General features: G+C 40.0%; 1 protein-coding gene across 2 annotated transcripts in view; it reads right to left on the bottom strand.

Annotated features, from left to right (window-relative positions):
- Positions 1-16,364, bottom strand: part of PTPRB (protein tyrosine phosphatase receptor type B) — a 105,105-nt gene that overhangs the window by 87,358 nt on the left and 1,383 nt on the right. Inside the window, exons 2-3 of one of the 2 annotated variants that reach the window (XM_024576357.4) lie at positions 15,884-16,279; positions 9,765-10,021 (exon numbers count right to left, since the gene is read on the bottom strand). In XM_024576357.4, the coding sequence (XP_024432125.2) occupies positions 9,765-10,021; positions 15,884-16,279 (653 nt within the window). The remainder of the gene's footprint in view (positions 1-9,764; positions 10,022-15,883; positions 16,280-16,364) is intronic. The other variant, XM_045184650.3, reaches the window with a different exon arrangement.

Genomic DNA, 16,364 nt, shown 5'->3' with positions numbered 1-16,364 from the left:
GGAGGAGGAGAGGGATGTAGTAACTTTAGGACAATTGTTCTCAAAGTGTGGTATTAGCATCATCTGGGAATTTGCTAGAAATGTGAGTTCTAGGGCTTTGCCACAGCTCCAGAAATCAGAAATGCCAAGGTGGACCAAATAATCTGTCTCCTATGTGTTTGTTTGTTTGTTTTTAACAAGCCTTCCTGCTCCAGTTGGTGAGAAAGAACATTACTTCCCGTGACTTCTCTGGAAGTTGCAAACAGGACTCACAAAAGTCTTAGACTGTGAATCCCCTACCCCAAATATTGCACTAGACATCATTTTAAAAGAGAATAAATGATAATTTATTGTTCTTTTTCTTTTAAATTTCACTTAGATGTCTGGTTATAAAAAGATATATCAATGGTTTAGAAGGTCTTGAACAATTTTAGAATAGGTCAAATAAGTAAATTGGTGACCTAAACTACAATATTTTGTATAACATGGGATATATATTTATAATATATATACATTATGAAATTATATAATCCATACTTATATAGTATATTATGGATATTATAGATTTATAATATAATATACATATTTTGATATTTGTAACTTCTCAATAAAAATGAACTGCAGATCCTAAAGGACAAAGGATCAACATAGAGCAAACTTAATAAATGTTAGGTGACAGGCAGTTCTGATGCCTCTTCCTCTAAGGAAGAGGAAGGACTTTCATTATGCAACTTTCATGTGTGTTTCCCCAGATATTTTTTAAAAGAAGAAGGCCAAGCTATCAGGGATTGTGTCAACTAAAAACAATTAAAAAATGGCAAATCTATTTCTAAGTTTTAATTTGAACTGGCTCAATAGTAAATTATGGCAAAAGTGAAGAGAATTTTCACCTGCAGCAGGTGTAGTACATTTAAAAAGAAGTGTATTAATATTTAAGGTAAGATCATTTTGTTAACTGTTTTTTTTTTAAAGGACTGTGACCATTCTCTTCTGTTTAGAGATACCATTTTGAGATAGTTATATTTCAAGGACTCTTTCTAGCTTCCTAGGTCATAACATTCCTACGTCATAACCTTTGCAGGTCATAGGTCTCCAGGAAAATTTAAACAATAAAGGCACTTGGGAGACAGTTGCAAAGATTACACGAGAAAGTGCATATTATGTGTATAACACAATTCCTGGCCAAAAGGCTCAAAAATGTTAGACACCATGATTTTTAGTAATAATAGTAGTATATGAACACCAATAAATCATGGAGGCCGAGCACCCAGTAATGCTGGAGAAGGACAAAGTCCACGGAGGAGAATGTCTTTCTGAGAACATCCAACTGATAATAAATGATCACTGCTTTCAATCTCCCGCCCAAGGGAATCTCTTCAGCAGATCAGCGCAAACAACATTTGACATTTAATGGCTGCTCTGACTGCTGGCCATTGCCAAGATTTTTTTAAATCCTGGAAGGGAGGGGATGGGAATACCGGATATGTCTCTAACAGCAGGCTCCAGCATCTCTCTCAGGCACATCTCTAAGGTTTCCTGATATTTTTTTCTACAACAATTTCTCACCCTCTTCCCTCCACCATTTCTTTTTAATCTGAAGGAAATGGGCTTCGCATAGCTTTAGCCAGAGCTTTCGAATCACAGGCAGACGAATGACATAAAACCAGATGTGACTGTAAACTAATCACCTTTTCACCCTCAAGCACCCTGCTCCACCTTCCTTCCCACTCTGCAATCCCCGCTGCCCCACCCTGGAAATGAGGCTGCTCGCAAATGCACCAAGTCAAGGCTTTAACGCTTCTGCAGGGGCGTGGGGGTCGTGCGTTACTGTTTCAGGAGCTCTGTCAAGATCTTCAGGATATCCAAACCCGGGACAGCAGATAAACAAAATAAGGCCAACACTGGTTTTAAGGAAAAGGAAAACCAACCAACCAACAAAGAAAATGATCACCCTTTCATTGTCCTTAGAAAGTGACGGTCAGATTGGAGTGTCAAAACTCTGTATTCTTTTTTTCTGTGTATCATGTTTGCTAGAACATTATTTCCCATATGTTCTCCAGAGCTGGCAGGCACAGGTGCCTTTTCTTGCTTTTATAGTTTGCTCTTAACATTGTTTAAAAAAATTGGAATAAGTAGGTAATGTTGAGAAAAATAGATTGTACATGTAAAAACATCTGCATTTCGCCTTTTAAAAAAATCAAAAGATGGAGGCTTGTTGGGCCCACACTCTGCCTTCCTCTCTCACACAGCTCCTTATCCCACCTTCTCTGCTGGATGAGGCAGACAGCGCGTCTTAGAGTCCCCTGAACTTGGGGCCCACTGTGGTCAAAGTGGGAGATCAAAGGATCTTATCATGTTTTTCAAAAATGTAATGATAAAAAAATCCGCTGGATTATAAACCCCTTAGAGGAAGGAGTCATATCTCTTCATTATCTCCCCTACATTCCCAGGTCCTGGAGACTCAATAATATCTGCTTCTGTACCGACAGGGTAAAAACATCACACCCCCACCACTAGACACGGCCATAGCTAAGTACTTGTAAATCTGAAACAAAATTGTGTTCTTCAGCGGCTCAGCTGCAGACCTGGAACCCTCAGCACCACAGAATCCAGGGATACCTAGCACCTAAACCTAGGATAAACTAGTGCCCAAGCAGGGCCTGCTCCAAATGGACAGATGGTAACTCCACAGAAGATGCAGTCCTTCTCCAATAATCCGATATCACCTCATTCAGGCCACCAGGGTCAAAACTCTTAGCAAAGCACACTCTTTTGTATGGTCTCCACGGCTCTGCTGTTCTGGGCTGGGAGTATAGCTTTGAAGGAAGGGAGCAAACATAAGTGGTCACAGACACACAAGTGATGGGCAGGCCCCCTGTAAAACCACACACAGAGGGTGTGCTCACTGGCCCACAACTATTAGAGATTCAAATCAGAAGAATTCTGGTGAAAAAATGGGTGCCTCCTGTGTTCTCTTCCCCAGTGGACATCTCATCTGGATTTAGCCACGGTAATACTCGGTTGCCAGATCCCCCAGAGTGTGGGAAGAATAGAAAGGGTTTTTACTTCAAAGACAGCTCCTGGAATTCATAGCATTTCCCCTTTCAGTCACTTTTCACCATACTTCACAATTGCTGGTTTTCAAAGCTGTTATTCTCTGAGTGGAATACACTGGTGTAACCACAGTGTAGCTAGGGCAAGTTAGAAAGATTGAAAGGACCGAGCAGTCTCTTCCAGAGTTCTTTATCTTATCTTCATACTTATCCGCTGGCTCATCCGCCAGTGCGGCCCTTGCCTTTACAGCTTTTTCTTGCAAATTCATCTTTTCTCTCTTGGCGTTCATCCTCCTGCCCCGCCCTCTCTCCCCTGGTCCTTGAAGGAGACAGACAGGTCTTAGTCAGTCTGAGCCCCTGGTCTGCCCCTAATCCAGTAATATCCCTTAAATCTCACCCTCTTAAAATCCTTCAGCAAACTTTTTATTTTTAAATTTCCTTTTATTTTGAATAATTTCAAACTTACAGAAGAGTTAGAGAATTGTTCAGAGTACTTCCACATACCCTCATCCAGACTCGCTGGTGTTCTTTTTTAATTTTTAAAAAAATATCCTCCCACATCTGCTTTATCACTCTCTTTCTCTCCATATATACTATTTTACCTGAACCATTTCAGACTAGGCTGCACATATCCTGAATTAAAAGTGTAATCTCAGTAAAGTTAGTTCAAGATTGAGACAATGCTTTAATCCACAACCTGTATTCAATTTTGTCAGTCATTTCACAAATGTTCTTTCAGCACGATTTCTTGTTTGTTTTTTTCTCTAATACAGATCCAGCTCAGGATCCTATATTGCATTTAGTTGTCAGGCCTCTTAACCCTCTTTAATCTGGAACAATTCCTCAGCTTTTTGAAATGATCTTTACGACATTGACCTTTTTCGAATGATACAGGTTGGTTATTTCTACAGTTCGTTCCTCCTTTCTCATGTGTCCATTTCCTTGTGATTAGATTCGGGTTATATATCTTCAGTAGGACTTTACTTCTCTTGCGCTCAATGTTTTTCCTAACAAGCTGTTTATTCAATTACTCTCAAATGGATCACGGACCTAACTGTACATTAGAATCAACGGGGATATTTTTATACTCTGGTGTTAAGGTTCTATCTCAGTAAATTCTGATTCAAGAGGTCTGAGACATAATTTTAGAATCTGTATCTTTAAAAAGCTTCCCACGTGAGACCGACATGTGTAAGGCCAGGGTTGAGAGCTACAGACTTCCTATCTCAATTAGCACATCCTCCTTTCTCCTTTGATCTCATTTTCCCTTTCCTTTGTCATTCTTTCTGCCCAGTGCATCCGCCTTCATCTGCCCAGGGAAACCAATGAGCTAGAGAATGAGAGGTGTTTAAAGAGTTCTTTTCAACCCACACGCTCTCATTCATGGTTGCATCTATGTGCACATGCTTTAAATTGTGACAAAATATGAACACAGTCTTTTTTTTATGCACAAAATGGGAGATAGTGCAAATCACTTATAATTAAAATAAAATGAAAGAAAGTAAAAATCCTTGAAATTCTAAAGCTGGAGAAGGTCGAGTGAATTGTAAACCATATTATGTTATTGGCACATGGTAATCCACTTGGCAAACCAATAAAAGTTAAGTCCTTGGCCCAAATTAGGCTAGAATGATGCTAATGATAAATTAGGGTCTTCAGGAACACATCCCTCCCATAGTTATTGCTCCCCTGTAGGGGCTTTTTGCACTGCCAGCAGTCTCAGAATAACTTATATTTTATTTCGGCCACACTAGGCAATCTAAGAGATGTGCATGAGGAGTACTAAGGGATTTTTTTCGACATCTTTGCACTTTTCCTTCTAGATGTTTGCCCCAGTAATATTGTCCCATTTTCAGTCCTGGCCACTGAACAGTAGTTGGCAGCCTTGAGACTCTCCTGTGTCATTTAAGCAACACAATAACGAAGCTCACCCCAAACTTGGGGGGGGGGTGGCAAGGTGAGGATTTTCTGTGTCTGCCTCGTCACTTTTTTGAAGGCTCACGTGGGCTTTCCTTTGAGGCTGAGAGAAGGAAGCACAGAACCGAAACCCAGGTCAGCACGATAATGGCCATTCATGAACGGAGGAAATGCAACCCCTCTCCCAGGCCAGGGCCAGGGCCAGGCAGGGAGGGGAAGAAAGAGGTGTGCCTCCAAACAAGATTTAGGGATGTTGAGCAGAATTAGAATCAGACAGGAACTTTTTAAGTGCCTGGTCAACGTTTTATCCCTGCTGAAGCTTTTTCACATATTAATGTTATTCATCTGGTTCTTACAACCACCCTGTGAAGCTGGCAGGTAGAAAGGATGAAGCAAGAAAAGGAAGTTAGTATTAATTGCTAATGTCATTGAATATTTGCCCTGTATAGCCAATAAACTAAGCATCTTGCTTAATCAGATTTTAATCCTCACAACCGTTTTATGAGGCAGATGGAGTACTCTTAATTATCCTTATTTTAAAGAGGAAGCAATTATGACTTGGAGATGAATTAGGAGATGATACCACTAGCATTTAAACCAGGATTCTCTGACACCAGAGCCCTAGCTCTTTACCATTGCATCAACCACTTCCTCTTTCCAGGGTCACGTGGCTGAGAGGGGATCCCTACTGGAGGTGGTCAGGATTTGAAGCTAAAGTGAAGTCTAGGGCCTACCTCATCCCCCTTTGAAGGTCACTCATCTGCATTTCACTCTTCCTCCTACACCCATCACTCACTGGCTCCAACACATGGACTTCCTTGCCTGTCTCACCTTGCCCAATGGGAATGTCTGGGCTATGCAGGGCACATTCTGATGCCTACATCTGGCCTGATCTGCAACAGGGCCTCTGCCCAAGGACATGGTATGTTTTCATTTAGGTGGCATGCAAGGATGCCTGGCTGAGGGTGTGCATGGGTGCTGAAATCCAGCCCATGCTCTGCTACTGAGTCCTGTGCATCTGTGTGCCTAGAAACACCTTTTTCTAATTAACACAAAGACTCTAGGGTGTAGCAGTAGTTCCCTATTTTTCCAGGCTCCACCTAAGTATTTAACCTGGGCCCCATTCCTTAAAGAATGTACACTTTAGAAACTAACTGCAGAAAGCTGTAATTAGATAAATTAATTTCTGCTACTTGATATTTTAGATTTTATTGCCCTAGCCCCCTCACCCTGTCATAACCCAATAACACAAAAGTGCCATCAACGGCAGGACACTAAGGCATTTAGAAGCTCATGGGGGAGATATTGTGAGTCGGGTACCAAATTTATCTACATTTGCTGTTTTCAGATTTAAAAGTGCATCAGTGACTTGGAGGGCTTGTTACAACACAGGCTGCTGAGCCTGCCACCTAGCATTTCTGATTCAGTCGGTCTAAAGGAGGAGCCAAAGGTTGCATTTTTAACAAGTTCTGGGTCTGGGGTTCATACTCTGAGAGCTACTGATGTAAATACTTCCTGACTCATCCTATAGATGAGCTTCTTATTCCACCAACTTTTCCTGGTAAAGACACACATAGCCACATTATACTATTATAATGGTAACAATAATAAGAACAGTAGCTAATAGAAATTAAACACTATTTTCCAGGCACGACTCTAGGCACATGATATGTGTTAATTCATGTCCAGGGTGAGAGGGTGAGAAGAGAGAAAAGAGAAAAGAGAGAAGAAAGATTTTGGAAGCCAAGTACCGGCCCAAGCCTACCACCTTCCAAACACAGACCCCTAACACTAGCAGGTCAAGATGCAAGGAAAGAGGTTAGAGGAGAAAGGAGGGAAAATTCTGCATTAATGACTGATTGCCGGGCTCCCAATTGTGTTCTCCTCAGCAGTTACCTTCATTAGCAGGAGCTTTGTGTAAGAGACTGTGACTGGGTGTGCAGGTGATGTGTGTGTTAGTGCGTCCTCTGCTTCTTGCTCTGCCATTCTCTAATCATCCAACTCGGGGCAAGTTTTTAACCTCTTCAAGTTTAAGGTAGCTATCTGTGAAATCTAATAATATTACTTATACAACTTCTAATACTACAATGGTAGACTGTGTAATGCTCACAGATTGCTCCCATCCAGTATCTGTGCCCCTCTGCCATGTGACTTTGCAGCTCTCCCCATCAAGAGGTGGAGTCCCCGCCTTCCTCATGGTCCAACTATACTAAGCAAATCCCAAATCCTCACATACCAAGTGCTCTCTGATAAAGAAAACAACTGGCACACAGATTTTCCTCTTACACAATTCCAAGCAGTTAAGTCAAATGATTTTATTTCTCTTTTATAACCTTATGAGTGTTGAGATAGAGTACCATTCAAAATTACTTTTGACTACCAGAGGACAAGGAAGGTGGAAGGAAGGTAGAAGGGGATAAAGAGGGGAATAAAAGGTGATGGAAGGAGACTTGACTTGGGGTGGTGAACACACAATACAATACACAGATGAGGTATTATAGAACTGTACACCTGAAACCTATATAATTTTATTAACCAATGTCACCCCAGTAAATTCAATAAAAAATAAATAATAAATAATAATTCTATCAAGAGTCCAAAAACTAAAACAAAAACAAAATTACTTTCAAAGGACAGGCATTTTACCTCCCAGGTGACTCACTTACTTTTCAAAGTGTCCAACTATAGCGGTTATAATTGGCTGTTATAAAGTACATGCTTCTGGGAAATCACATGTGACCTGGCTTGGATGCCTTGACTGAGGTATGAGAGTCATGGGAAACTGCAGTTTTAGAACCTGCCTTTGGGAAGAGCATGGCTTCTACACGCTCGGCTGCCCAGGACAGAGTTAACATTTTGCCTGTGAGATAGATGCTTAGTCACTCTGGTGTCCCATCTAAAAGGTCATAAACATAACAGTAGATTTCACTTTAGAAAAAGACTAAAACCCCCAAATCCCACAGTGTATTTGCCATGACCTGAGCTTGCACACCCAACTCTTGGGCTAGATCCCCTGAGCTCTGCAGCCCAGTGCTGGGTGGGCCCAAGGGCTGGCGTGCCTGCCACGGAGCGCCAGGGCTGGGTGTCCTTGGCTCATCCCAGCAGAGCCCAGCCACCTCTGGGAGCTCTCTCTGTGTTTGTTTCACAAGGTCAAGTCTGGACAAGAACAAGGAAAATTTTCTTTCTAAAAGACAGCTCTTTAGTGTCCAGACAGATGTGTTTCTATTGTAGTTTTTGTTCATCATGTTTCTTATTTGATGCACTGAAATACACACACACATGCATATACACATATACACATGCACACACACACACACCTCAGCACAGAAAAAGTCAGTATATATATTTAAGCTCAGATGTAAGTGAATACTCGTCTGAACTGATATTAAAATGCAGTTTTGGCTGAGGCACATTCAGCCAAAATGAGAAGGTGCTCCACCATGGAACATTCCATTTCAGAAGTAAGTGGTGAGTCTCAAAGACACCAGCGGTTGAAAGGGCTCAGGATCCGGAGGTTAAGGGAGAGCAGTGCCAGTTCACGATGGCATTCGTACGTCCCAGCTCTCCTTCCATGTCCCGTCTTCCTTCCCCACGTTCCAGGCCCAGACAGGGCTGAAACCACAGTGATCCAGCTAGAAGAGGTGGGTAAAAAGCTAGGTGCTGAGTGAGAGAATTTGGACATGCTTCCTTTTCCTACTTCAAGTTCAAACTGATAATAAATGATGAGAGAAGAGAAGCTAACATTTAAGTTGAATTTAGAGTTTGGGTTATTTTCTGAAATGGACATCTTTGTTAACAGATTGAGAGTGAGTTTCGAATTTGAAAGTGATGTAAAGAGCATCCAGGAAATCAGGCGGCCTTCCTCACTTCTGTTCAGAGGCCAGTGAAGAGCTAGGTCACAGGGAAGATTTATAGTCAAGGAGAAGTAGAGATAAAGTCCCAAGAATTGTTCGAAGGACTGGCTATACTTGTTTCGTGGTCAGTAATGAAGAATCTGCCCACTATGTGAGAACCATAGGCAATATTAAGCTCTGCACAAGACAAAAGAAAGCAGAGCACTAAAATGAATGTCATATGCATAGCGTGGGACTTTCGCTTTCTTTAAGTTATCTGGATGGCTTATTAGGAAACAACTAGATATTGTCAAATGAAACTTTAGCTTCTTTGATTTGCTTTAATTACACTATTATTGCCTAAAACGATGGCCTAAAACCCTGGGCAGAAAGCAAAACCGAAAAGGTAAACGCCTGTTTTACCAGAAACACTATGCCAGTGATCTCCACGACCACATCTTCGCTGCCCCTCAGCCATTCGATGGACCTGTCCTCCCGGGGATGCCGATGTGGAATTGCTGAGACTTAGCTCCCCTTGACCATGTTCACAAATCAACAGTAGTGATTCCTAAACCTTGCGTTGCTTTGTGACTATTTCTCCTCCTTATGAGCGTCTGTGATTGTGACATAAATGCAGGGGGACCTACAAGGTACTGATTTCAAAGTCCATGTCCTGGTTTTCGGTTATGCTTTAAGACTATGGCCCCTGACTTTGGTTCAGAAATGTGACCGGCTACACAAGTGCATTCTGACATAGCGTCCTAATTATGTTCATGTTGGAAAGATGTAGAATTTTTCACTCAATGTTCCAGATTTTCGCATTACACCAAATGCATTCATGTGCCATCAGCAGCTAGAGCAGAGTGCCTAATCGTCTACTCGCATAGTGCCATTCCCAGCATTCCCAGCAAAGCAAGACTTTTCAAGCAACCGGCTTTCTGAGAGCCTCACCAACCACACTCCACACCCTCTGTCCTCTTACCTCTTCTGTGGTGCTGGAGAAGGGCTGAGTGGTCCAGGGCACCCACGATGTCTCCGTCCTTCCAGTCGTCTGCAGACCGGGGTGCTGCCTCGGGCTGCGGTTTGGGCTGGCGTTTTCAGTAGTACTGCCGGTGAAGGCCTCGGTGGTGTTGCTAATGGGGTGCTCGGGGCTATACGGAACGGCACGAAAAGCAGTGGGCGTTTGGGGAGGAGCCGTGTTTCTAATGCTTCTTACTGAAACTTCTGCTCCCCGGCCAACTGAGGTAGAGAAAGGACAGTTGTTAAAATTACCCTCATGTTTTATGGATCCTTCACATAAAAGCAATTCTTCTCAGAAAAAGAAGAAATCTACAAGGACAGACATGTGGATAAGCTTTAGTTATATATGAAAAAAAATCAAAGATACATTGAGTGTCGCAATGTTCATTTGCCCCGTTCAGTTCACCCATCCTTTACCCAACCACCAACAGCATCCCAGCTCCGTGTAAAAGACAGAATCACATTTAGTCTAGGGACATTTAGGGTTCACTGACTTGGTTTCTGGGGTTCCATGGGTCTCTAAACACTTCGTGTAAAATTCTCAGTATATGTATATACATATGTACTTTTTATGTGGGGGACTTTTACAATTTTTCAAAGGGGTCATTAAACGAAATATCAGATTGAGAACCACTGTTAATGACTTGCCTGACTTTGCCATGAAGATGGATGATTCCTTGGAAAATAATGACATTCCTTTAACCACAGTGCAGACTGTTTGTAAGCCTAATTGCGTGAGTACCAAATCATGGGACAGTTCTATTTTCTGAGCTACTTTCTGAGCTCTTTGAAGAATAGCTAATTGATTTAAAACTTAGGAGCTGGTAGGATTAACTCACAGCTTTGTTTTGCAAGGCCAAATTGCCCATACTTAAAAAGAAATTAGTTTGTGAATTACGTTTACCTAGCCATAATTTTAAAACGTGCTTCCATCTTATGAAGATCTTGCTAACAAGTGAATTCTGATCCACTAGAGATGGTCAGATTCAGCTCTTCAGGTTTAACAAGCCCTCAGGTGATGCCGGTGCGGATGCTGACGGCCTTTGCACCCCTCTTTGTGCAGCAAAACTTGGGAGAATGGTTGTATTACCTGAAGCATTGGAAAGGTCTGTGAATTATGGGCTGAGGTGGTCTGTTTAGATGCTTCCAACAGCTCCATAGTAAACCACAGTTTCTGGGATAAAAAACTCCACAAAAATCTTGCCCAATTTAAATAATCATAACTTTGAAGAGTTTCTGGTTGAAAGATGCAGAAGAAAGATTATCTTTTTCACTACTTCTTTATTGGTTCATTCGAACACCCATCTATTAAGCAACTACTATGTGTTCGGTGGAGTTCTCTTGAAGATGCTATCAATCATCTCATTCTCCCTGTTCTGGACCACCTTACTGACCCCTCTTTTGGACCTTGTTCATTCTATTCCAATTTAAACTTATCTCATGTGATACTATATATAAAGGAGAGGAGGATAAGGTTAAAAAAAAGAATAACAATGAAAAAATTATTTTTAAAATTTAGCAAGATATAAATTGCAATGCTCTTAAAAGTTAATAAAATCATCACGGCCCTTAAACATTCTTCCCTTGAGCTGTGGAGGGTTGAGTAAAGTAACCTCTACGTAGGGTGGCTACATTTAGCAAATAAAAACACAGGATGCCCAGTTAAATTAGAGTGTTAACTAATAATTCCATATATTTAATATATCTCAAATACATAATATTACAAAGGTTATGTTATATTGTATATTAGAAATGTACTAAAAATTATTTGTCACTTATCTGAAATTTGAATATAACTAGGGGTTGGTGGTAACATCAACCCTACTGCGCATCTACTAAATCTAGGCTTTGACAGACTGTCGGGCATTCCCCTTAGCTTCTGTTTTTATCCTTCAGAATCTTGTGCCACTGCCACTGCCATTGGGCTTGGGTTGGCCACTCTGATCACAGGTCAAGAGATTACTTATCCCTGGCACATTTTCTGCGTGACAAACCCAACAGTAACGTTAGGGAGATTTTCAACTCCATGAAGCAGTGTTAATTCTGCAATCTTAACTGAGTTCGGTGATTGTCCCCTTAAGTAGACATCTGTCCATTGCTGGGATATAAAAATTTCTGTATGTGGAGATTAGTATTTTGGTCATTTTGAGCTTTGGCCAATGCTGATCCTCTGAGTTGATTACCACCTAGGACAATTTTAGCTCTCAAACCTTCAAAAAAAAAGATTTAATGATGGGGTTAGGACAAAAACAAGCTTCCAAATATCTAGCATGTAATTATGTATCTGGGTATATCAAACTATGCTTACTCTTCCTTGCTAAGGAGCACTTGTTAGGTGCTCATCCTAAGAACTTTTTGGAAAATTTCATCAACTTACATGATTAGTTCAATGGATGAGACAGGACTCTCCCAAAATTAAATAAATGATCAAAACGTTCTTGAAAAGTTTTCTGCGAATAACATTGCTTATTACCATTGCATGTAACTTTGGAGTATCTTATGGAAAAATTTTCAGTCTTCTGTAATTGTCTCTAATTAACCTTCTAAATTTATTTATAAAACACCTCAAACCAAACAAGTCCATTTTCCATTTTAGGCCACCACCTTTTTTCCAAAGAAAGAAACTACAAAATATCCAAGTTAAATACCCCTCATTTTGTGTCTGTGTTTCTAACTTGTGCTATTTAAGAAGCAGGAAAGAAGCTTTAGTCTTAACATTCAGTTTCCCAATTTCGTGAATTTTAAAGCTGTGGTTCGTAAATGTTGGATGGCATCAAAATCACCTTTGGGGCTTGCTAGAATTTGAAGCCTCGACCCTCCTCCTACAAATTGTGATTCAGTAGATTTTGTGTAGGACCCGCCACCTGCATTTCTAACAAATTTCTAAGTTGATTTTAATATACATCTAAATATATGATTTTACTCACATATATAACATGAGCCCAAATCATTCCTTATGTGGGGATTGAAAGATTATAAAGTAGATAGAAGGAAAGAAAATCCATAGAGAAATATATAAAGTGACGAAAGAAGTTACCTTTACATCTCCTGAACCCTTTGTTGAAATGGGTGCTAGGAAATTGTAAAAACAGTACATCTTTGGATGTTTTGGTGTCTAATTTCTTCTGATGTTTTTTAAAAAAGTATATGCATTTCACAGTTCATGAAAGAGCAAGATGTGTTTTGACCAATGCAAGCAAAAGTTCTTACACAATGGAACAATATGTTGAAGCTATTTTTAAAAAGCTTTATTGTACCATTGCTGCTACATTGTTTTCACATTATACACAATCCATCTTAGAACGCTGTCCAAGAAAAGGTGGGCTATCTTGGGCCAGCCTAAAAAGTTTTGCATTTAAGTTGCAAATAGCTCACCTGTGAGACGATTTGCAATCATTGCATCATATAAGACCATATATTGAATACATTAAAAAAATCAATGTATATTTTAGTTTACTAATTAGCCTGATTGGCTCAGATATAATCAATAGCAGAAATGAAATTTTGTATAACAATAGTAAAGACAATACCCAATTTGTTAGTTTTCCTCCTTTAAGTGATACTGATAATTTTTAAGCATGTTGAAAACATAGTAACTTGAATTAAACTCATGCGGAGGTAGACAGTTTTAACTACATTGGTACTTTCTATAATCTAGAAAGTATAGAAAGTATTAATCTTATGGATGAACAACATGCATATTCATGTTTTAGATTATAATATTTAGTTGTCAACTCTTTAAAAAGGGCATTTGGAATCGTTCATTGCAAACATCTGAATGCAATTTCATTTTTCACAATGGATTCTCTAGAAAATGAGTGAGCTTTCCCACAGTGGGTCAACTACTATCATTCTGCATCTTTAATTAATAGTAAGTTTGAGATGGAGCAGAAAAATGTGTGTTACCTTGTAATTGTATTAAAGCAAGTATTGTATCTTTGTACTTTAAAAAACCGATTTTTATATATCACAATTTTTCACATTTTAACTCTGTTTTTTCTACAATTGTATGTTTTTCCCCAACACACATTTCCAGGTATATCTGTTTAGTGGGTAGATGTAAAGGGTTGATGCTATCCACTTTACTTTTGAAGTGAAGTCTATCATTGTACATGTTCTGCATGAAGGTCAAAGGAGATAGTTTTTCCATGAATTAACTTCTATCTTCAACAATTTTTTACTGTAGTTATATCTACTTTTTAAAAAGTTTCAATGAAAGAATATTCTTCTAAATAAAGTTTGATTGAATGTTGGGGATGAATCTCACTTCTTGTATGTTACCATACAGAGGGAATATTCACGATTCCCTGTGGTTTAGGACAGGCCCTACAATATGAATTATGGAAAAAAATTGCACAGATTGGTGCTACATGCTGCATATTCTCTGGTAAAGTTGAAATTTCTAATTGACTTTTATATTTTTGCATTATTTTCATGAAACTTTTATAAGGATAGAGACTATAATGCTCAAGTCAACTTCTATCATGAAACAGCTCACTGCATTTAATTGGCATCTAAATAAATGCTTATTTAATTATGAAATGAATGAGTGACAGAAAACTATCCTAAGATTAGCATGGTAGAAAGACTCATATAAACATCAAAAATCAACATCTAATAAAAAGATTTATAGATACAGTATATGTTGGTCTCCAAATGGGGTTATAGATCAAAATTACCTGGAGAACTTTTTTAAACATATAAAGAATTGTGCCCAAATTTGTATTTCTTGAAACACAATCTTGGAGGTGGTAGTGGGGAAAGAAACGATGGCAGCAATTCCTTCCCCTCCCCCAGGTGATCCTTATGTAGCCACCTGGGCAAAAGGTGGTGGTCAAGCATGTGGGAAACGCTGTACAGTGGGATGTGCACTGGACGAGGAGTTCAGAAACTTGGGTTCTAATCACACCTCTGGCACTTAAGTATCTGGGACAATTCACTTAACCTTGACAAATGTCAGTGTCCTTGATGAACGTCTTCATTTCTAGATAATTTCTCCAGTGCTGTGTAAGGTCTGTTTGTACCTAATACATAATGATTCTATTAATTTTATCTTTCATGACTTCCTAAAGCAAACCTCTAAGAGAAGTAATAAAATGGTCAAGTAAAACAAAAAATTAAGTATCCACAAATAAAAACATTTTAGCACAGGACTAAAGTGGGTGCTGCAGCAGGAATTTGTGTCCGTGTATGTAAGTCTTTACGTGTGTCTGTCATCTAGGTTATATCCATCAACGGTTAACAAATTAGAAAACTCTGTGGCTGTACCTTTGTTCTTACCAATTCAAAAGTATGTAACCCCCAAAAGATATCTACCCCTAAATATTAGTGATTTGAAGAGATTTGAAGAAGCACAGTTTAGTATCTTTCCGGTCTTCTGAAGCACCATTCTGATGGTCTATAGTTTCTCATAGTCAGAGAACTGAACTGTCTACATCAGCAAAAGTTTTAATGCCCTGATCATTTGCCTGAGTCATTATGCATGTATGCTGTGTTTGTGCTTAGATCTGTGCTCGTGTGTCTTGTAGTGCTTAACCGAAGTGCCTAGTGTCTGGCACAAAAGATTAACCCAACAAGAGAAATACTTGTTGAATTAATAAAAGAAGCAAGATCCTTGGCCATTGTGGCTCAGCTGGTTGGATGTCATCCTGCAAACAAAAGGTCGCCAGTTCGATTCCCAGTCAGGGCACATGCCTGGGTTGTGAGTTAGGTCCCTGGTGGGGTGTGTACATGAAGCAACTGATCGATGTTTCTCTCTGACATGGATGTTTCTCTCCCTCTCTTTCTCCCTTCCTTCCCCTCTTGCTAAAAACAAACAAACAAAATCTTTAAAAAATAAAAGAAGCAAGAAAAGAAGGAAAGAAAGAGTGAAAAATAGACAAAAAGAGAAAAGTTGGGCTTATTTTAATGGGGATAATAAAGTTTTCCAAGTCGCTGGGTACCACATAATCCATTTCTATTGGCTTATGAATCTCCCATAGAAACGGTGTTGGGGCATGTAAGACTATCCCTTTGTAGGTGAAAAAAACAGGACATTTAGCAGAGGAACTTTCAGAATTGATTTTGAAAGGACTGGCTCACCTTGTTCTAAGCAGAGGTTTTCATTGACGGGTTTTCCCTCCTTGTTGACCTCTGTTTTCATCCAGCTATGGAAATATTTCTTCTCCTTCTTGACCACTGCTTTGTTGCCTCGTTTCTTGAGAAAGAGAGAGGTATGTTCCACCTCAAGGTACCCTTCTTTCTCATGGCAAGTCCATCGGGGGGCCTGGGAGCAGTGGACAAAGATGGCTGATCGGGAAGGGCCGCCAGAGGAATTGGAGATGCCCAGGCAGAGCGCAGATTTTACGTGAAGGAGTTTTCCATCCTCAGTCCACGTCCACTGCTGGTTCTGGCTGGTGCCATTGCACAAGCCCATGGACACCATCTTATTTTCGAGAAGGCACTGCTGTTTCCGGATGTGGACAATCTGAAACCCCTCTGGAGGGTGAAAAGCCATCTAGTACCATGTATAATAACAAAGGACAAGGCCCACAGAAAATGAGACCACCTCCCCACAAACCAG

The sequence above is a fragment of the Desmodus rotundus genome, chromosome 3 (genome assembly GCF_022682495.2).
Source record: "Desmodus rotundus isolate HL8 chromosome 3, HLdesRot8A.1, whole genome shotgun sequence".
NCBI classification, from domain to species: domain Eukaryota; kingdom Metazoa; phylum Chordata; class Mammalia; order Chiroptera; family Phyllostomidae; genus Desmodus; species Desmodus rotundus.
This window is presented reverse-complemented; position numbering and strand designations above follow the sequence as displayed.